General features: G+C 40.2%; 1 protein-coding gene across 3 annotated transcripts in view; it reads right to left on the bottom strand.

The window, feature by feature from the left end:
- The window catches only part of esrrga (estrogen-related receptor gamma a), a 183,170-nt gene that overhangs the window by 18,531 nt on the left and 141,839 nt on the right, over positions 1-22,800 (bottom strand). For all 3 annotated transcript variants that reach the window (XM_061745212.1, XM_061745204.1, XM_061745222.1), the window contains 2 exons: positions 13,468-13,578; positions 10,949-11,131 (listed from right to left, as the gene is read on the bottom strand). In XM_061745212.1, coding sequence (XP_061601196.1) covers positions 10,949-11,131; positions 13,468-13,578 — 294 coding nt within the window. The remainder of the gene's footprint in view (positions 1-10,948; positions 11,132-13,467; positions 13,579-22,800) is intronic.

Here is a 22,800-nt window from a genome sequence, read left to right as displayed (position 1 = left end):
GCAGCTTACACACCAACTCTCCTGTCCCCTGTCAGTCTCTTTCTGTTGCACATACACAACCAACACACATGTAGCTCTGCTGACCAAACATGAAAACAAAATGAATAAATTAAAGAAGAAATAAAACATTTCAGTGGGGAGGCATGGATACTTGACCAATAGCCAGAGATGGAAGATATTTAGCCTGACTGGTTTGACTGGTTCAATTTTATAAGGCATCATAAAATCCAGTGTTTCAACTGGTAATGCAATGCAACACACTCTTAAGCATGTATAGCATGTCTTTGGTGTGGAAGCTGAAGAGTGAGTACAGCTCACATTTTATTTTTCACACACATTTCACAACTGCAACATCTCACATGGACGCTTAGAAACTGTCAGCTAGAACTTGAGAATAAAAACACACTTGATCGATCATTCTTTACTGTTTCCACAAAAGCTGGCAGCTCAATCTGTCCCCCTGTGCGTGGCTGACCTCCACAAACCAGTCACACATACATTTAATTTGTTCTAATGCTATTAGAAGGAAAATCATGGAATTTCTGACACAGACATTTTGTTGTTTTCAATTATCTGCTGCATCTGTTTTTATTTCCAACTACGGCACCTTATTTTAAATTGAAAGTTGACGGAAAAAATGTTTCTAATTTGGCCTGGTGGACTTTTACCTTTTGATATTTATAATAAGGAAAAGCATGTTAAAGACTTGCAGTTCGGTCCATAAAAAGAGATGTAATGTGATTTCTTTTTAGAGAGTTTTTTCCATCTTGTGTTGGAAAAAAATGTGTCTACTTTGCCCTTTTAAACAATGTTCTACTATTGTTTTGGGGGAAAATGAATGAATAAAAATGAGTACGAAGAAAAAAGCTATCATTGTGCAACCCACAAAAAAAAGAGAAATAGGTGTCGGTACGTGTATGTGTTTTAATTGCTGTTAATATCAAATGATATTCAATAAAAACATCAACTTCAAAAGAAGGTCTAAAAACACAGGGCCAGTGTATTAGCTGAATCTTGCTTATTACGGCTTAAAAACAAAGCCCAGTGCTCCCCGTCCACACCTGGAGTGTGTATATGAGATTATGAGACTGTGCTGCCTAATCCCCCGTAGCGTCCATGAAGAGAGGACTACAGAAACTCCACATGGATTAATTTACCAGTCACAGATTAGAGATATGGTATCCGATATCACTATCGAGGACGGGCAGTGAGAGGAAGGGCTCAACAACTGGAGCAATGCAGAATGAGATCAGAGAGAATGAGAAATACAAACAGACGGAAAGAAAGACAAGGATGGAAACGAATGCACACAGAGGCTTTTGCTCCTGAGGCACCGTGTCTTAATGTTGCAGCTCCAAGACAAGAACATGAGACATCATTCCACCTCTTCATCTGGGCCCGAAAGAGCCTGGGCTGAAAATCTTAATTAATTGTCCAATAGTGCTGCGGGGTCATTATGCATTGCAATAAAGAAGCGTGTAATTATGAGATTTAACAGCCATTACCAAGGCCAGGAACTCATATGTCATCATCAGCAACCAAGCCAATGGTTTGGTTCTGCTATGTGTGTGGCTTGATGGACAGCACACACACACACACGCACACACACACACACACACACAGACACACACACACATATGCAGTATATGTTCATATTACAATGTGGATGGAGATATAAAAAGGGGTTTCCCTCTGGATGAGTAAACAAACAGTTGTATAAGAGTATGCAGACTAATGATAAAACACAAAATAAAGAAAATGTAATAGTGATGCGGAAACGCAAGTAGCCCACACACACACTTGCACACAAGTCCATCGGTTTGACTCGAGCAATAAGGGAGCCAGCTGTGATAGCAGCCTGCAGATGAAATAGCCCATCAGGACTAAACAGACGCCAAAGTACACATATTATTAATGGTGTGTGTGTGTGTGTGTGTGTGTGTGTGTGTGTGTGTGTGTGTGCTTGTGTGGCTGTGTCTATTTGGATGCACAGTGACCACAGGCCATATTTATTTTAGTTTTTTGCCAACAGTCAATACCAGCTGACACGAAAGGATCAAAACAGCATAAGCAAATGAAATAAATAACAAACTCATAAAGAGCTTCCTTTATTTTTCTATCATTTATGATAAGGGAATGTGGTTTTGTTTGCTTCTTCTTCTTTGTGAAGAACACACACATTTTTAGTAACTGCCCCCCATGTGAGTGAATTTACCCTGCCACTTTCTAATGACAAGCTCCCAAACAACCAATAGAAACATATTTCATTTGCAAGACCTTTTTCTGCAAGATTTGCCTCCAATTTGCTTGACAACTACAGAAAAACACAAATCATTGCTTTTATCCCATATACTGTTGTTCCTACTTCATATTTAGATCAAACACCAGTGAGATGATAATAAAAAAGGACATCTCTTTCAGGGGTTAAGGTTAATCTGTAGCCTGCTTGCATGTGTTTCTTTCTTATTTTTGTACGTGTATGTGTTGTGTGCACCAGTCATAAGTCATTCCCAGCTGGTGACAGGCATACTCCAATCCAATTTTCCCACCTGCTTATTTCCTGATGGAAAAGATGAATCTTCTAGTCTGTTATTTAAGAACGATGGATGGAGAGGAGGAAAGAGGAGAGAGAGCGAGAGCAGCAGGGGTTGAGGAAAAGCTAGGTGGAGGAGAAGAGGGAAGGCCTCGAGAAACATTGAAAAGAGGGGAAAGTAAGAGAGGGAGCGTAAAATAAAGGGAAGTGAAGCAAAGGTGGATAGATAAACAGAAGGACAGAGAAGAGTCAGGCAGGGAAAGAATAACTATTTCATGCCTGTCTGTGAACTTTGCATGAACCGACAGAAATAATGTGAAGCCATTACAAGTCTGTCCCTCCTTCCACTAGATTTGCTGTATGTATAGGTGTGTGATATGTGTGTGTGGAGGTGGATGAACCCTGTATGTGCTTTTGGTGACTGCGTGTGTGTGAACGCTCTAACAGATAGAATAGGATGATGATGATTTGAAATGGAGTTTGGCCTGTGCGTAATTATGATCATCTATCTTTATGCCCCGCCAGCATATCATATCACATCATATCATCTCTCTCCCTCTAAGACAACTACCCATACACACGCATACACACACACACATACAAACACACGCACGCACACACTCCCACACACACACACACACGCACACACACACAAAAGCAAATTGAAAGTAGTAAAAGCTGACTGTTTGCTAGTAATGACTTTGATGTTGATGGGCTTAGATGGTGTGCTGATTTATTTGTTACTGCTTGTCTCATTTCACAAATTATAAAACTGTGCACGTCTGTGTACGCGTGAATTCACTGTGTATTACTGCCTCTCTCTAAGTACATATGTGTATTTTTAAAGTCTATCATTGTGTGCCCATTGATGTGTGTGTGTGTGTGTGTGTGTGTGTGTGTGTGTCGCTGGTTAGTTTGCATGTGTCTGTTTGCAGCATCCTTCTCGTGTCGTGCATGTGTGTGTGACAGATATTATTTGATGCAGATTAGTCGGTGTACTCAGACTGCAGACTGTGTCTCAAAGGCTGATCGACAAATGAATTTGATTTGCAAATGTAATCAAACTAATAAGAAAAACAACAGTGCGCTGCTTAGCGTAAATCTCACAACTTCAATATTTGGATTTTTTCTGTCACTTTTACTTGAATTGAAATACATTTATCCACCAAACAATATTAAAGACTTAAAAAAAAAAACGGAATCATATTACTTTAAAAAAGGATTTATTCAAATTCAACTTTTAGTGCAGAATTGTTTATGTTGTTGACTGTATATATATATATATACACACACACACACACACATATATATATATATATATATATATATATATATATATATATATATATATATATATATATATATATATATATATATATGCTTGTACTTAAAACCAGTCAACTGAAGTCTTGACTTTTTGAATGTGTTGCAATATTACACACGTAATTATTTTTTCTTATTCAATTTGCATGCATCCTGGTGGTAAAGTAGAATAAGTTCATGTTCATTATGTTTCCCAAGTACTTTACATGAAGTTTAATGCAATTTTGTTTGATCAATGTCACTGATGTCCAGATGTCACTGGAGCATTTGAAGGAAAACTTATATTTTTATACTTTATATATATATACTTTTATAATAATAGTGTAGAGATTAAGTCATATTTATAACACAGTCCAAGATTCCCTCTTATTCACTCTCTCAATCTCTCTGTTCATCACTTCCTCAAGTTTCTTGGTCCCCTTTGTCATGATGCCCGCTGTTCCTTTGTCAACTAGTTTTATTCCTGTTTTTATGGACGATAGTACCATAAGTGATACACAGATGTCACATGGGACAACATGATAAAATCCAAAGTTAGCCTGGTTTTTGAGGATGGGAGCCTGTGAGTTACCCAATGCTTCCTAAAAGCAAGCAAATATTCTTTTTTAATGAAATTTAAGTGGATAAATCAAATGTAATAACCCCTTTTGTGCGTCTTTAAAAACTAAAAGATAAAGATAAGCTTAATATCAGAATGAAGTGATGTTAAAAGTAGAAGAGATAAAACAAGTAATACACAGAAGCAGAAAAAAGCCTTTGGTTCTTTGTTTTCTTGTATTGATGACATGCTGCTGCCTCTCACAGGCTTAATCCAATAAAGAAAGCCCAACTTAATCCAAACATTAAGGTCAGATATCAAATATTATTTTTCTAATTTGATTTCATCAATATTTGCTTTCATCTGCAAACAGGGATGTGTTTGTTTGTGTGGACTTGAAGAGGAAATCATGATGGTGATGCAATGGAAAATAAGATATCTCTTTTGCATGAAATGTGGACAATGAAACAGACAAACACACTTGCACATAAGCAAACAGACACAAGACCCCAGCCTCTAAATGTATTATCCAGCTCTGGGATGAGCAGAAATGGAAATCAAACACACCGAACAGAGCTGAGAGGAAGTCAACAGAGATTGGAAACCCACGCCTCCAGATACGCTCCAGCGAGATGCGTACAACCAAACTGACCAAGGCCATTAACTAAATTAGATTCTGATTCTAAATCCAAATCATAGTCCAATAAGTCCTATCTAGTTAGGAGTTATTATAATATGGAAAAGGCAGAGTCAGTAACATGACATCGAAGTGAGAGACGCTCAAATGGATTCATTCAGGCAATTCAAACTATTTTCATTAAAAATAACTTTACATCTACAATGTTTTTCTCTGCCTGGATATATTTAGACTTTAAAATTAAGACCATAATCTGGGTATTGTATATTTGTGACCAAAAACAAAACAAAAATCAGTGGTTTTGATATTTTGGACAATGCTGTGTAAATGTGCATCTATGGGAATCCAAACGTCTGTGTGCTGCTTGTATGTGAAGAAGGCGCCGGGCATGCTGTGACTGTCAAGGTGAACTCGTCTTGCAGACGCCTGTGTGTGTTTGTTTGTGTTTTCATGGCATTTTATTGAAGTGGGCAATCGCTTTGAGAGGGAGACACATTAAAAACATTAAATGATGAAGGAGGGGAAGTATGGTGACAAATAAAGAGAAAAAGTGAAAATACCAAGAGGAGAAAAAAAAAGAAAATATATATATATATATTTTTAAATGTTAATTCTCATTGAACTCACTAATGTAAGAACTAAAACAGAAAACTACATTTGTCTGAAATCCCCATGATTTGCCACTCTAAGCCTTGCAACCTCTTTGCTGATTGATGACATCACTAGACTTAAGGAGGAAGGCGATGGACTGACATCATCACCGGTCAGGGCTTTTGCATTTCTGCTTGGCTGCACACACGAACCAACCCTCTCCAAAAAAAACACACACAATGCTGCTCTGCATCTCTTGGAGCTCATTGCAAAGTGTTATTATGTGTGTCAGTGTTAATTTAGGGAGCTGCACTTTCAAAGTCAACGATATGTGCGATATGTGTGTGTGTGTGTGTGTGTGTGTTTCTGTGTGTTTTTAGAGGTTACTCTTGGCTGGTGAGACTCAACATTTGATTTGCTAAAAGGAGCAGGACACCTCTATTAATCAATATTCGCTGACTACTGCCGCTGCCTTTCTAGCTGATTGACTGACTGTGTGGTTACTTGACTGACTGGCTAACTAACAGCCAAACTGGCAGTGTGAATGGCTAACTGCTTGACTGCTTGACTAAATCTCTAACTGAAAACCATTTATAACATCTCTAAAATGGACAGAACACGGGCAAACGGCAGCAAGGAGCACAGTTGGGGAAGCCTTAGCTTACTGGCTGACTCACTGATATGAGAAGCTTTGCTATTGTAAATATTGTTCGTAGGACAGAGGCATATTGCAGTTAGTGAGTTAACTGATCCACATCTGTATATCAACTCAGTAAACCTGTATGTAGAAAAACAAGAAGAAGAAAAAAGGGAAAAAAGAAATGATGGCTGGCTGGTAGTATGAGAAAAGGGGAGCGTGGGAGGGGACAAGGGTTGAGGGATGAGGTTGACTTGATAATGAAGAGGTTAAGGATACCATGGAGAGAGAAGGTGGGAGGTCAGGCCAAAGAGAGCAAGAAAAGGCAGGAGATGGAGAGAGAGAGAATGAAGAGACTAGAGGGGGATATTTAACCATCAGGTCAAAATCATTTTGTGGTAAAGGCTCTTTGGGAGCTTCCAGGTTATACTTAGGTAATGTGTGTGAACTTTGACTTTCTTTCTCCTCCAGCCATCCTTTCCTTGGCTGCATTTGCTACTCTTCTCATTTGGATAGTTCTGAACAACAGAAATAAACAATAAAACGTAAATTAGGTTTACGGTTAATTTGAAGCCACACTTCTTGAAGTTGAAAAGGAGGAGGCACTAGGAAAAGAATGGAGACTAAAGGCTGAATTATGCTTCTGCGTCAAAATGGCGCCGTGCCTACGGCGTGTGGTTTGGATCGACGCAGACGACACGCTGTCACCTGCGGCGTCACTGACGCGCACCTCCCGAAAATTGTAACTACGCGCTGAGGAGACGCAGACCACACGCAGACAGAGAGGGCTGTGATTGGTTCGTTTGAAAGCGAAGCATTTCCGGTTTCCGATTTGAAGCAATAGTGAACTTCCAGGGCTCTTTCCTTTTTTTATATGTGATTTTTTTTGTTTTGTTTTTTTGCACAATAGCTGTCCTTATTTCTTTGATTTACTGTGACCGGAAAAAGTCGGATAAACCATTCAGAAAAAGATTGCTAACTAGCGGTCGCGGGGGGTACTGCACCGCGACCAAATGGAGTGACGGAGAAGTCCGAAGGGTTCAGCACGGCGTCACGGCTGCGGCATGTGCTCTGCGTTGGTGTGACGCAGAACCATAATTCAGCCTTAAGACTGAGCCCTGAGGACACACACCAGTAGAAACCTTTGCCCTGCCCTCAGGATAAAGTGTCATTCTGATATTTCTTCATACGGCCACTTCTTCATTAGCAACAAGAAGGGGCTCTGAAGTGCTGCGTTTTAAGCAAAACTGTTATCATTCCCACCTGTATTTAATAAAAGAAGTACATCAGGGAAATTTGCAGAACATGAAGCAAGCGGGGCTCCTTCCTCACCTGATATCCCATCACCAGCACCGCCCTTCTTCATCTCCACGGACACATTAAATGAATGGACCGACGGCAACAGCCCTCTGCCTCCCATCCCCCATTTTTTACAGCTCAATCATGATGCGTTACTGCCAACACACATAGACTGCTTATCCTGGGTGTCAAAACTTAAAGTGGAAAAGGGACGGCGAGGGAAGAGGACTGTGAGAAAAGACAGAATGACTAAGAGGAGATAGGGAAGTGAGAGAATAGCCGGTGTACGTGCGAGTGTGTGTTGGTTGGGGGGATGTTAGACCAAGAGCAATTTCTGTCTTGAATAAGAAAGAAAATGGGGGAGGGGTAAAAAAAAAAAGAGAAAAGAAACGCTAATGGCAAGGGCCGTGGATCTGGTAAAATAGACTGTGTTATAGGTCCTGGCTCTCACTCGTTGATTCATTCATTTGTTCGTCCCTCGCTCTTTCGTCAAGTCAAGTGCTCGTCTGTCTGTCTTTCTCTTTTGTGTCCGCGGGTCCAGATAAGAGCTGCTAGTGTGACTGCCTAGTAGTCATTTAGTTATTACGGGGGAAGCGAGAAAGAGAAAATAAGAGAACAGAAAAGAGAGGATGAAAAGACTAATTCTACTGACAGATAAATGGCTCATTTTGAATGGCCTTTCTTTTTTAAAAATCACTCATTCTCCTCCGTTCAAATATTTGCTGTTCTCTTCTTCTCACCTGACTGCTCCTCTGTCCACACACACACACACACACACACACACACACACACACACACACACACACACACACACACACACACACACACACACACACACACACACACACACACACACACACTGTCACTTCATGATGACATGCAGCCTAATATGCATCTGGAGTTGTCACTTTGAGAGCTATTAAAATGAGATCTTCTCTTCACTAATCCATATTATTGGACAGTAAGGCCTTTCATGCCCTCTGAAGAATAACTTCTGACGGTTCCACATAACCGCAGTTTCCGCATATTGCGCTGGGGAAAGGTGGAAACTGGCGCACAGTTTAAATCAGTAAATGGTTTCTTCCACTGTACTCATTCAAGTTGACGTGTTTCCAAGCACTCCTTCGACACCGAGTTGTGCGTAGTAAGTACATGTGTATGTTGTTTTCCTCTCCTAATGACACTTCTCATGTTTGCATAAGGCCTTATCAGTATGGAAATGAACAGACACACATGCATACATCTTAGAATAAAAGAACCAGTCAGAGACAAACGCGAGCGCGCGTGTGTGTGTTGTCAAAAGTCTCTTAGGTCGGGCGACTGACTGTGTCAAGCATGACTAGGGACACGCACACATGTATCTTAGCCTTGTAATCCAGGAGCCTGTTTTGCAGGCAGCCTCTCTAACACTGAGTGATGTTTAAATTAGTTTACAATTTAGGCTCCTCGCTATCCGCAGACGGCTCTTAACTCAGTGTGTGTATGTGACGTGTTTCTGCATGTGTGTTTGTGCGTGTGAGAGCGTAACAAATTGTTGCCAGTACGGCAGACATCTAATGACTTCAAATTAGCTGCTTGGCGCTCGCCTTGACACGTTGTTACCACTGTTAGCGGCCTTCGTGTGCTTGTATCACACAAGTGCTGGTGTGTGAGCCTCCATGTGCTCGTGCAGCACTGCGCAGCCATATCATGAAACATAAATTGCCTTCACCTCCCCTCCCTCTGCCTCTGTCTTTTTTCTTTTTGTCTCTCTGTCTCTCTCCATCAATTTGATTAAAAAAATTACTGTACCATAGCGAGTGAAAACTAGTGCATGTGTGCACACTCTGTGCACAGTCATCTCTCATACACACACACACACACACACACACACACACACACACACACACACACACACACACACACACACACACACACACACACACACACACACACACACACACACACACACACACACACACACACACACGGAGGATGCGAGACAAGATGGCTACTAACAGGTTAACAGGTCTATTCTCCTCTGTTCAAAGTGTGTGTGCGTGCGTGTGTGTGTCAGACGATGATAAAGACTGTTGAGGAGGCGTATTTCTGACTGAACAGGAGGTCACTTTGTGTGGGGGCATGCATGTGTCTGCGAGAGTGGTGTGAGTGTGGGCATTAGATCAGTGCTCAGTCCTGTAAACAGTGAGGATTTCATAAGGTGGCCACATCACACACAATCAGGAAGACGCTCACAAGCTCGGAAGATGAAGAGTTCCATCTTTCTCGCTCAGCTGTGGATTGCCTTCCTTGTTCATCTAATCGCGCCATCTTCTCTCCTCCGCCAAGCAATTGTTGCGCTTGCACCCCCCCCCCCCCCACCACCCTGGTACCCCACCACACTACCACAAAAACACACACACATTACACTCCGACCAAACTGATCCATTCACTTGTAAGAGCAGTAAGCAAAGGAAACAGCAGACTATTGCAAAATAAATTCTTGAACTTTATGTCACATGCAGAGGTGTGATACATACATACGTACGTACATACATACGTATATATATGTGTGTGTGTGTGTGTGAATAAAAGTGTATGCGTGTGTATGAAACTTACAGATCAATACATTTGCTAAAGGAAATATCTATTCTTATCTTACACTTACATCACTAATCTCCTTCAGCTTTTTTTTCTCTGTCTCACCTAGAATCATTGATATGAAATATGAATCAGTCATTGACCGTGTTATCCAATTCCAGTAATTTAATATTTATCTCTGATCTAGTGTTTTCCCTTGTTCTCTGTCCCATGGTTCTATTCTATTCTTTTTTATTCTATTTTATTCTGTTCTATTCTAACCATAACAAATGAGACTAATCTTTTTGCTAATCTGTATTAATCCCAGACACTGCTCTTCCTTCCTCTCTGCCGTAAGGCTCCCGTCCTAAAATCAAAATCAGATTGTTTTTGCTTTGCTTTTAGGTCTTTCCCTCTTTTTTCATCTTCTTGTACCTCATCTTCCTTTCTAATCCTAATTCCTCCATATCTATTCTTTTTTCTCATATGTTCTCTTTTTTTGGCTCTGCCACTACGTTCATTTCATGTGATCTTGTAGGGCCAACGTTAATCAGATTAAGAGAAAATGGGTTAGTTTAAGAGGATTAGATACTGTTCTTCTCTATATAGAGAGATGCAGATGTGCAAACATCTATCTATCTATCTATCTATCTATCTATCTATCTATCTATCTATCTATCTATCTATCTATCTATCTATCTATCTATCTATCTATCTATCTATCTATCTATCTATCTATCTATCTATCTATCTATCTATCTATCTATCTATCTATCCATCCATGTGAGTGCAGTGTTCCTGTGTAGATGCACGGCACGTTGTTTTCTCTACCTGGGATGTGCTTGGCCCAACCGATGTTGACCACCAGCTCTCTGTCAGCCAGGTCGCACAGCGTAGTCAGGGCCTTGATGTCGCTGTCTGGCACCGTCGGGTCGGGCATGGCATAAATCTTCTCTGGCTCGGCCACCAGCAGGTGAGAGACAATTTTGTTATCTGCAAGGCAGCCAAAGGCAACTGACATGACCACCAGACAAGGAGAAAGACACAGAGACAGAGAGATGGTGAATTGTTTTTCCTTGTTAGGTTAGAAGTTGTACCACACCAGTCTGGTGCAAAAATCTGAAAGGTCACATATAAATTCCCGACTGACAACTCTGAAACTTTGAAATAACATATTAGCTCTCAGAAGCATAAAGAGTCAGAAAATTCCTTAAGTGAAAATTTCATTTGAAAAAAAGGTGATACTGTTATGCCTTTTCATAGATCATTCAGCTAATATAGGAATACTGATTTAGAAGTCAGAAGATGCTCAAAAGTTTAGTTAAAGGTGATTTACAGTCAGTGGTTTGAGTTTTCCGGACTGTTGTATCTCAACGCTGGGGAAGGTTCACTGACTGATACAGATAGGAAAAATATCACTGAAAGCTAAACAGCTCAGCCGGTAACAGTGACATGTGGTGATGAGACCTCTATGGCCCATTAGTATCAGACTGATATCCTGCCTCCAAATTAATCCACCGACTAATCAAGCATGGGAATGTTGACGAAGGATAGAGGAGCAGGAGCCGAGTGAAGGCCCGAAGAGAGGGAGAGATTAGTGAAGAAAAGATGGGAGAAGACAGACAGGTAGAAATAGAGCCATGAACAGATTGCAAAAGACAGACAGGAAGAGTCCAGACAGCGACAGCTAGATAGAGATAAACAGCAAGAGAGTGAAACAGAGTTGTGAGGATGGGTTGCGTATTGATCTAACACTGTCCACTACCCCCATTCTCTTGCATCTACATTTTACATCCAAAGGTTGTGTGTATGTATGTGTGTGTGTGTATATACAAATATACATATATGTATCCACACACACTGTCCAGCTCCAGGGTCATTTGTACCCCACCAATCCAAGTCACACTGCAGTATCGGTGGGTAAATCTTATTTAATGTTTCCCTAATTAGAATCAATGGAAGCCCATTTCCAAACCCTGAGCTATTGTTCTGTTCTCACACAATCAATGAGGGTGCCGGGGCTGGGGACTGGGCCACAGACAGATAGGCTGTGGAAGTGTGTCTGTGAGAGACAGAAACATTACGTCTGTGTATTGAGAAACAAGTGAAAGTTTGTTGAAAATACTGACTGAATTATTATTTGATTTTGATCGTTTGGTCAATGGCGTAAGTCAAAAACACTTCATAAACATATGAATGTAATTTAAACGTTATACTATAATCTAAACAGATTAAGAAAAATCTAGCTACAGGATGATTTGCCAGTTAAGACGTTCTGTTAGACGGAGCACGGCTTGAACGCTGTATTTGTGAGTATGCCAACACAAGGATGGTGTATACACATTCACATTATCCCATCATTTCAATGATTAGTAGTGCAAAAGTCCCAGTAAGCTCCTGTGCAGCCATTCAGTGTATTGGCCTAGAGCAGAATATGCTCCAGCTTTAAGCAAAACGGGCTTTGGGGACCAAGCTGTTAAATGCTGCTCAATCTGCACCGTGTGTGTGTGTGTGTGTGTGTGTGTGTGTGTGTGTGTGTGTGTGTGTGTGTGTGTGTGTGTGTGTGTGTGTGTGTGTGTGTGTGTGTGTGTGTGTGTGTGTGTGTGTGTGTGGTGTGCGTGCGTGTTATGTGTGCAAGCAGACGGTTAGCTAGAGAGCTAGCTCCAGTTTGATGTGGGTGCCAGACTGGATTTAATCCGGATTAGGGTTGTGGCTGGCCTCCGTCCCTCCCTCCCTTCTCTTCTCTCTTTCTCCCTCTGTGAGAAACGCTCTCATTTAGGTTTTGTCATCCCGTCTCTACCTGTCTCTCTATCACTCTCTCCCTTGTTAATTTCTTCAATCATCAGGCTCTGGTGTTATTTATTTTTTATAAAATAGCAGCCAATCCAGCCGGAGCAAAATGAATACCTTTATGGTGAAATATTACGCACATAAAATGTTATGATCCCAAACTGGTAGCAGTAGAAACAGGGAGATAAACACAGTCCCAAACAGATGGGCTCCGCACTGTTCCGTATCTGTGCATGTGTGTGTGAGTAGAAATGTTTTTATTGTCCAACTGTCTCCGTGAATATGAAACCTGATGGAAAGACAGCCTTTTGCGCTTCTGGTCTCCTGGTTGCTGCAGGAACGCAGACTACACATACAGTAGTGATACAACAGGGTTGAATTCAACTATTTTGCACAGATTTGTCATTGGATGCTTTTCAGTTTAGGAGTTGAGACACAATGTCTTACGGGTTTGCACATATAAAGCCCAGAAAAAGTAGTATTTTCATGCTGATGGTGGTCAGATCTTGTTTATTTTGTTTGCATGTCAGTGTGGATGTGTGCATGTATGTTTTTCTTACATGGCTTCTTCGGGGGCAAAGCCAGCTGTGGGTTCAGATACGGACTGTTGTCTGCATCTATCCGGCGTTTGTACTTCTGTCTTCCACCCCGAACCCTGTCCAGACGAACTCCTGCAAGAAATGACAGCAAAAGGATGCACATGTCAAGATATTGTGCATGACACCGGAATTTTATGCACTTGTTTCACATTTGTTTTATTTTCTTCTTTTTCAAGGAGAAAACAAACAAAATGAATGTGAAACTAAATAAAGCACATTAGAAATAATGGAAAGAACAGAAGAGATGTGAAGTGTGAAAATTGGGAATGTGACGAATGAAGACTGGGCTTTTGAGTGGATAATATGCTTTTACATTAACTTTTATGTTATTCTAATGCTGACTGATTTTTGTCCGCAATAAGACCAATTTAAAGAGGCAGCATTGAAATGAGAGCGCTCTTTCTCACTTTGTCTCCCAGGCTTTCTGACTCTGTGCTGTCTCTTGCCCAATCTCAGTCTCTCGATTGCCGTCTCCCTCTGTCTTGTTAATTAATTGACACAAAGGAGTCCTAATTGAATTAGGTCAATCTCTCAGGGGATTGGATGTTACCTTGGTTACCACTTAAAGGTGGATAAGGAAGACAGAGGTGTTATGTACGTTGGAGGAGAAGAAGAGTGGAGAAGATCCGAGAAGAAAAAGAATAGAGGGGAGGCTTACAGGACTCACACGTTTCAAAACTCACTCTGAAGTGTTTTGTATCCAACACTGAGTTAGAAATTCACTATTTGTGGAAGAAATGCAAAAAAGTCTTATACAGAATGGCTGTAGAGCGACGTCCAAATGTGTTTCTTTTAAGCTTTTAGGACAACCTTTTGAAATTATTGGCTATAATGGCAAAAATGGAAATGGTTGATTCGTTGTGGCAACCTCTAAAGGAGGAGAAGAAAGAGGGAGAATAAAAATAAGATGAGGAAAAGAGGGAGAAGAAAGAAGAAAAGGAGGAGAGAGGAAGAAGACAAATAAGAGGAGGAAGGAGAAGAAGAATAAAAGAGGAAGACTAGAGAAACAGAAGGAAGAAACAGAAGAAGAAAAGGAAAAGAAGAAAGGAGGACAAAAAAGAAAGTAATAATTTAGATAATCATGCTTATCTTTCTTTGAAAACTAACAGAACAGTTTTTTACCAAAAGATCCATTTTACATTTTACAGGCAGGTCTTTTTTTTAAATCCTAAAATAAAAAGAAATAGAAGAAGAGAAGAAGTGAACCAACCAGAAAATGGCACTAAGAATGAAAATGCATTAGGATCATCATCTGCAAAAACATTGAAAGTTATAAAAAAAAAAGAGAGCCTCCGCGGTATCATCTCAAAAACAACATGACACCACATGAGCAGTAAGTCAGGAGCAGAGCGCACGTTCATAAGCATGGGACTAGAATGGTTGTAGAAAGAGAATCCTGACATCTGGTTCTACGAGCATTCAAAGCTAATTGAAAATGTTCACAGAAACATTCACAGAAAAAATCTCAGACGGCTGAAAAACGCCGTTAATTTTGGTTTAAACAAAATGCAAAATGTGCAAATTATTTAAGAAATTCTGCTGACACCAGAGCTTTAACGACAATGGAGTCAAATGTTCCCCAAGATGGCCCTTGTGTAAAATAAAAGTGCCTGTACAGTACTTTATATTCCAACAGCACCACCGAGGTTAAAGGTTATCTGTAAAGTGCATTTAAAACAGTAAGGACTTTTTTAATCTGTATACACAGAGAGGGAGGAAAAGAGGGAAGAGAAAAACTAGAAGAGTGTGAAAGCAAGAGAGCGAACTGACTACGTTCACGATGACACGCCCAAGAGCTTGAACACGAAATAACCTACCGGCAAAACAATAAACAGACATGTATGATCACTAGCTAAAAGAAGAAATGTTTCCATGTTTATCCGGGTTTTTTTATCTGTACTTTTGATCTTACACTGGAGTACCGTGAAAATACTTTTCATCTTTAAAAGAATTTGAAAGAAAATGTACTAAACTCAGACACATGTCAACCCAAGGAGCCACACAAGACATATCTGAGTGTGTGTGTATGTGTGTGTTGGATTTGGGGACAGAAGGACTGACAGTCCAGGTACAGTGGGGGGGCCAGTGTCAGCAAACGGTCAAGAGACTCTTATGACCATGTGGTACAAGCCACTCACACGTGTTTCCTTTGTGTTTCCCCTCACACACGTAGTAACACAATGGCTACATTTCTCTTCGCCGCACCTCCATGTCGTGTTTGTTTGAGCCCTGACAAGCGGCTTACTCAGGAAACGGGTCAGTGGTTGGTAAGAAAAAGGGAAAAGAGTAAAAGCAGAAACAAAGAAAATGGAACTGGAAACAGACGGGGGGAAAAGGTAAAAAAAACAAAAAAAAAACAGAATAAAACAAGACAGTTTGGCGGGGGGGTGGGGGGGGTTCAGCCTGTTGGTGGAATCCTTCGTGTTCAGGTGTCCATTTATTTCACATGTGCTGCTTTGAATAATGTAATTGCCTATCTACTTAAATCTAAAATAAAAGCAACAAAACAACAACTTACCGATAGCATACAAGCTGCACTCTAGAAAGCATTGAGGGTGCATGAAGATATAACGGCACCACCAGGCTTGCAACTGAACTGAGAAGGCTGCATGTTCGCTTTATTAATCTCCGAAGTGAGATCATGTCTATTGTTAAAATGGAAGTTACCAACAGTGACTATAACGTTACTTGTGGGAGGAGTCGCGCTGAAGCACTGCAGGTGTCGGCCACTAAGCCTGCTGTTTTCTTCTTTGGTTGACAGGGCCGTAACGAGACAAACAAGTCAAACACGGTTCCTCCTGAAGAGTTTCATCTTCTACAGCTCCCACTCGCAAACTAAAACAACTCACACCTCAAACACATTAGCTTTGAATAGGCTTTCCATTCCAATGGTTGATTATTTTTTCTATTTTTTAAATAATCACATAAATATTAAATGGTAAAAGTGTCAATCCTTAAATTAGAACAATCGGTAACTTCTGTTTGATACATGTGCATGTCATGTTCATAGTTGAACAAATAACATGTGAAATCAGTTTTGGCTCTGCTATCAAATGTTTCCACAAACTTAAGTTGCTCATATGTGTTAGATCGTTGTTGTTTTTCTTCTTTTTTTGGGGGGTGGGGGGTGTATCCATCTGATCTGGGCTGTGAATCATCCAGCCTCTAACTATAAAACAGATGAGGAGATTTTCAATAAATATAGAAAGTGCCTCCTTCCACATATACTTATCATAAAAAGTGACACTGTCAGCAGAAAATCCACAAATATAGACACACTTTGTTACTTTGATACCTTTCCTCTATCACACACACACACACACACACACACACACACACACACACACACACACACACACACACACACACACACACACACACACACACGCACACACACACACACACACACACCCAAGTGCAGACTCTCACTTTTGTCTCTTTCCCATACACCTAAAAGAGCCCAGGCTTTGGTGAGCTCACTTCATAAAGAGCCCTCTCTAACTACCTCATCTATTTTCCACCAAATTAACTCTCTTTCAGCACTGATTAATGATCAAATTTAAATGAATCAAATTAAAAAATGAAAATTATATTTCCAAAGCCCACAAAAAGAGACAGGAGGAGGCTAGTAGGAGAGTGAGAGTGCACTACCTCCTCTTAACAAATGAGCCTTCAAGTCATAAAGGATGGGCAGGAATGGAGAAGAGGAGAGGAAAGAAAGGAGGAGAAGAAAACAAAAGGGCAGCAGGAAAGTAAATGTAAGGATTAGAAAAATAAAATATGTTCAGGGAAAACAGAAAAGGCAGGGGAAACATGATGGAAAGAGCATTATTGAAATAAAAAAGGCAGAAGAAAATCAAATTTAGACAATAATTACTTCTGAAAAGCACTAAGAAAAGATTATGATAAAAAGAGTAGAAGAGGAGAGAAATAGATTATAGGCTGTGAAATGAATGGGGAATAGCAAATGTATGGATGACCTAATAAACAAAAAAGGATTGAAGAAAGTAAACAATAACTAGGGGAAGAATGATAGTTGATAAAGGTGAGAGCGAAGAGGGGAAAATGAGACTAAAATCATCTAACAGCACAGCTCGGCTCATAACCTTATGCATTCTTACAAATAAGTAAACGGGCAACAATAAACAAAGTTAGTTTTCCTTCTTTAAACCTAATTTGTTTGGTTTGAGTGAAAAATCCTCTTGGTGAAGTTGATCTTAAATATGTATGAGGCAAATATATATATATATATATATATATATATATATATATATATATATATATATATATATATATATATATATATATATATATATATGTGTGTGTGTGTCTATGTGTGTTTGTGAGAGCAATATTAAATTCCTTCTGACTGCTTCCATAGGATTTAAGAGACGTTTTGACGGTTTACTGGTCTTGAATATTCAGGTATGTGGTAATATAATGCCAAGAGGGAAAGACACAACAATGGCCTTAGAGAAGCAGTTGTTGCACATTTAATGTGGAAAACATTCAAGACAGCTGACAATCTTCTCAGGAGTGGACCTTCCAGGACCTCAACGTCAGACAAAAAAAACAAAACCCTACACCTCCCAACCTACATACCTGACGGAAAATGTTAAATGTTAACGTGTACAACAGCACTATTATAAGAAGAATGAATTACGGTTCGTTGGGAACAGTTGCCAGTCTTCTTTCTAAGAAGAATATAAAAGCCTGACTGAGGTTTGCCAAACTACATCTGAGCAAAGCGCGAGACTTCTGGGACAATCTCCCGTGGACAGATGAGACCATGTCTGGTACCAGTCCAGGATTTCAGCAGGAACACCTCAAACCCAGTCTCACGCACAGTGAGGCTTCCAGTCCAAAAGTTAAAGCTTGATTGAAATCAGGTCATGAAAAAAGGACAATTATCCAGAGCAGAACAGCAGATCTAAATGACTGAAAAATACAGGCATCAACTTTGTGGAACAACCTCCTGAAATCATTGGATCTACAAGCTACTGAATCGAGGGGGAACTTGGTATTGATCACATGGTTTTTGGTTTAATTTTTGTTACTTAAATAATGACTCAGTGAAAAAGTAATACATGCCACTGTTTGCATGATGTTGTGCTTCCCTAATACTAAAATGCATTATGATCAGTTACATACATATTTTTTTATGCCATATTTTTAAACATAGGAGTAAAAGAGGGAGTCCTGACCTTTACGTACGGCTGCATCTACGGTAAACCAAAAGCTCTTCATAATTTCGCTCCCAATAGCAGACGTGTGTGTAAACTCTACCTCACGAAGCCCAGTGTGCAGCCTATACAGACGTATAACTCAGGCTTAATGTTTCAATTATTTCCTTCACCTATACTGCACTCTTTTAGTGACACGTCGTACGCACAGTTATCTACACAAGCTCACACACAAACACATACAGAAACGAGCACACACAGACCATGACAGTGATGAAGGTGAATCATTTCCATCGTGGGAATATTGTTGTCTGTCAATAGCGCGGTCTGTACTGATCACATCAGGATGGATTTTTACACCACGCTGGTGTCACTCTGTGCCAGCATATGTGTCTGTGAACAGCTGAAGGATTGCAAGTGAAATGTCTTTGACACCTGAGTGGAAATGCACGAGAAAGACAGAGGGGAGAGGAAAAGAGAGAAGAGGACGGAAGGATAAAAAAAAAAAACAACACACACACAACATGGATTGATTTCAGATAGTCAATGAAATGATAAGAGAGAAGCAAGGAATGAAGATGAGTTAGAGTTGTGGGAAAAAGTGCAGAGTTGAGTGGATACACAAAACATACTGCATGGCTCTTGGTTGATTGTAGCAAAGAGATAAATGGATGAATTAAAAAAGCAGAACAGGATATTTTACGCTGCAGGACCATGAAAACTGTGGGAAAAAAGGATCGTTTTTGTTTTTTTTAATTTTTAATAGAGTTTTTCTCCCATCACTTAAGCCCGTTCAACCACTGCGTTTTAGGATGTGTGTGTTTCTGTGTGTTAAACCACAGAGTTTATATAATAACATTAAGGGTTTTCCTATGTGGGTTTCTGAACTGATGGGCTGGGCGATTGGACTCGACAACAGAACCATTTAAATCCAGTGTGTGTGTCTGTTTGTGAGAATTGTACTACTCCTGCTGCGAGGACATAAATCTGTGGACACATCAACACCGTAGGTAGGTGCATCTCTTTTGTCCCCAAAAAGGTAGCAGGAGAGAAAAAAGATACAAATAAACAAAAGAAACACACTACAAACCAAAGTTCTGATGAAAGTACAAATGTGTTAATTACACTTGTTCAGGATATAGATTGAATCCAAGAGCTGGAAAGAGGAAAATAGAGAGCGCATGAGGAAGGTAAGGAAAGGGGTTTCGGGGAGAGTGTGTGCGGTGTCACGCAGTGACATTTGTTTAGACCAGAACAGATCTGAACAGCGCCGCCCGGGGCAGTGGGCAGGTGGCCGTCAATGGTGTGTGAATTCGTGAGTGACTGAGACAGAGCGAGGTTTCTAAAAAAGTGTGGCCTTTGTTGCTTTTAAGGCTTTGCTCACATAACACACTACCAGCTACTGGACTGATCATTTTAAATAACCACACTGAAGTTTTGTTGTCGGTCTTTTTTCTTTCTTTTAAAAAAGTTTTTTTTTAAATTTAATTACGGGTATACAGCAAATTTTCACTCATCTGTTTTTTATGTAAATGACAGCTACCAAAGAGATTCAGAAATACGCACCTACAATCCAAAATCAATCATCTATTACCCTTTCGTTGGTTTTACAATTCCATATTGGGGGGAAGAAACTCTTAAAATACTCTGAAACTGAATGAGGAAAGTGGAATATGAAAAGTAAAAAGTATATGCTATTTATTTATTCATTTTTAACAAAACTCTTGAAAATGTCTTTTCCACTAAATGTCTGGAAGAATCTAACAGCACAGGAAGGATCTACTTTTGTTTAAACAACAATAGTACCTCCTTCATGGGTTGCATTATTATTTAGCATGCAAAGACCCAGTTTAGTTTAATTAGAAAATGTCTTGTTTTATTTAATTGGAAATATAACTTACTGTATGTTTGCAAGTGCTGATTTGCTGATTTTTTTTTTTCAGAGATAAAACTTTATATTTTATTATATTTTTTAAAACTTTTTTTCAACTTATTTTACAGAGTTTTGCACGTTATTCATTCATTTTTGGTTTAATAAGAGCAAAGTTTGCACTTAAAGCCCAATGGGGCAAATGTTCAATAAAAAAACAGCATATTTAAAATCATTTCTTTGCCTTTTGTCAATTCACAAAATAATCGTAATCGTAATCGAAAATCGGATTTTGAGAGAAAAAAAATCGAGATTTTATTTTTGGGCAAAATCGAACAGCCCTAATAGTAACTTATCCACAGCAGTACTTGAACCAAAACTGACCAGTCTTCTCCTTACAGCTTGCCACTTTGTTTTCCATAATCTCCATCAAACAAACAAAACACTAATCAGACTTTCTGTTTCCATTTTCCCATTTTGTTTTTAAAACTTTTTTTTTTTTATTTCTTCCCATTTTCCCTGGTAGACGGTAAGGAAGTTTTAGGAGTATTTTTAGGCTCTGGGGTTGAATTTTGCGTAGGGTGGAAACAAAAGTTTCATAGTTCCAAAATAAAAATGTATTAAAGTGGATGTACCCCTAGCTGCCCATTGAAAAGAGGACAGCAGACGTGCAGCGGAGGAGCCCTCATGGAGTTATAGCTACTAAAAGACAGAGCGTGCTTGGATCCTGACGTGACAGAGGAATGTTTATGTTCATAGGTTGAGACGACATGTATTTGTTATGTATTGTCTTAAAAACAGGGTAGAAATGAGAACAGTTAGTCCTTCATACCTTGACAAGCAACACAGAGGCCTTTATTATTTGAGTTGGGTTGTATTTTTTATTATTGGGGGCGAATGAGGAGTTTTTGTTACCTGTACATTCCTAATTTCTGTGACAGAAATGGTTTCATTTGTGGTCCGTTCTCTTTTCCTCTTTTTAATTCTTTCATAAAGGGACCTTTAAAAGCAGAAACCCTCCTCTGCTCTCCCGACATAGAAAGTGTGCGTGAAAGAGAGAGGACCACTTTGGCTGTACTCTCATCACTCCTTTTCCATTATCGCTCCCTTCTAGCAGAGTTGCAACCAGATGCCAGTCGAGCCCTCACACACACTCACGCAGGACAGACGCTACACGGCCAGATTTAGCTACAAGTCTCCCATGAGGGGAACACCAGACGCCACCAGTTGTCTGGCGCTCCCCCTCTTTTGTTTCCCCTCTACTCTTGTCTCCTCCCTCATTTCCATCATGCATTCTCCTCTCTTCTAGTCATGTCTTACCTTCTTCCTTTCTTCTCCTTGCATTCTACTTTAATCTATCGATTGATGTCCAAACAACTCCTTCTTTTTCATTTCATCTCCTTTATTTCTCCTTTTCCATCGCTCTTATCTCTCAAGGAACGAGTCACTTTTCAGGAGACAAACTGTCTTCATGTGACTTGTAAGAGAACATGTGTGTCAGCCAGTTGTCTCGACCGCCGTGCGTGTGACTGCGTGTGTGTGAAGCGACGAGATTGGATAGCAGCAGTCAAGATCGCTGAGCTATGATGAGAGTTTTAATGCTCACTACCAGCTGCATACACACACCAAACACACACACACACACACAAGCAGCAGCACTCACACAGACTGGGGCCTTCCACCCGATCTCACTCATTAGGTCTCGGAGGCCGTGGGGAGCGTGGCCAAAGCTGGCACGAGGTGTTAATGTGTGCCTGCATACGTGTGTGTGGGGGGCATCGCGCCAAAGTTTATATTTGCAGTCCGAGGACTTGTCCCTCCAGAAGCGTACCATCTGAATCCAGCTGGCATTTTACGACTTCATAGAGATGGAGGCTTTGGATTCAACACATTCTGTCTGTTTATCCATTCATCAGACCTACCGCCATCAAAGCTGCTGCTGTATGGGAGCAAATCTGTCAGTCTGAGCATATGCATTGTATATACGCTCACTGAATACTGCTGGCTCCTGGAATGTGCGCTTCTGCCAAAACCTTTCATGTTCAAATGTCTGATCTGTGTTTTCTGGGTTGATCATGTTAATTCTACAGATTACTGCTGATGCTGTAGGTGTCATGTCTGTCAGGTGCCACCATTTAAGCAGAGTTAGATATTATTGGCACTTGCATCAGTTGCTTCTAAGGCTGGTAAGAAAAAAAAAAAACCCTGCCTGCCAGCCTTCTCTCTTTTTCATGCAATCTT

Source organism: Cololabis saira, chromosome 2 (genome assembly GCF_033807715.1).
Source record: "Cololabis saira isolate AMF1-May2022 chromosome 2, fColSai1.1, whole genome shotgun sequence".
NCBI lineage: Eukaryota > Metazoa > Chordata > Actinopteri > Beloniformes > Belonidae > Cololabis > Cololabis saira.
This window is presented reverse-complemented; position numbering and strand designations above follow the sequence as displayed.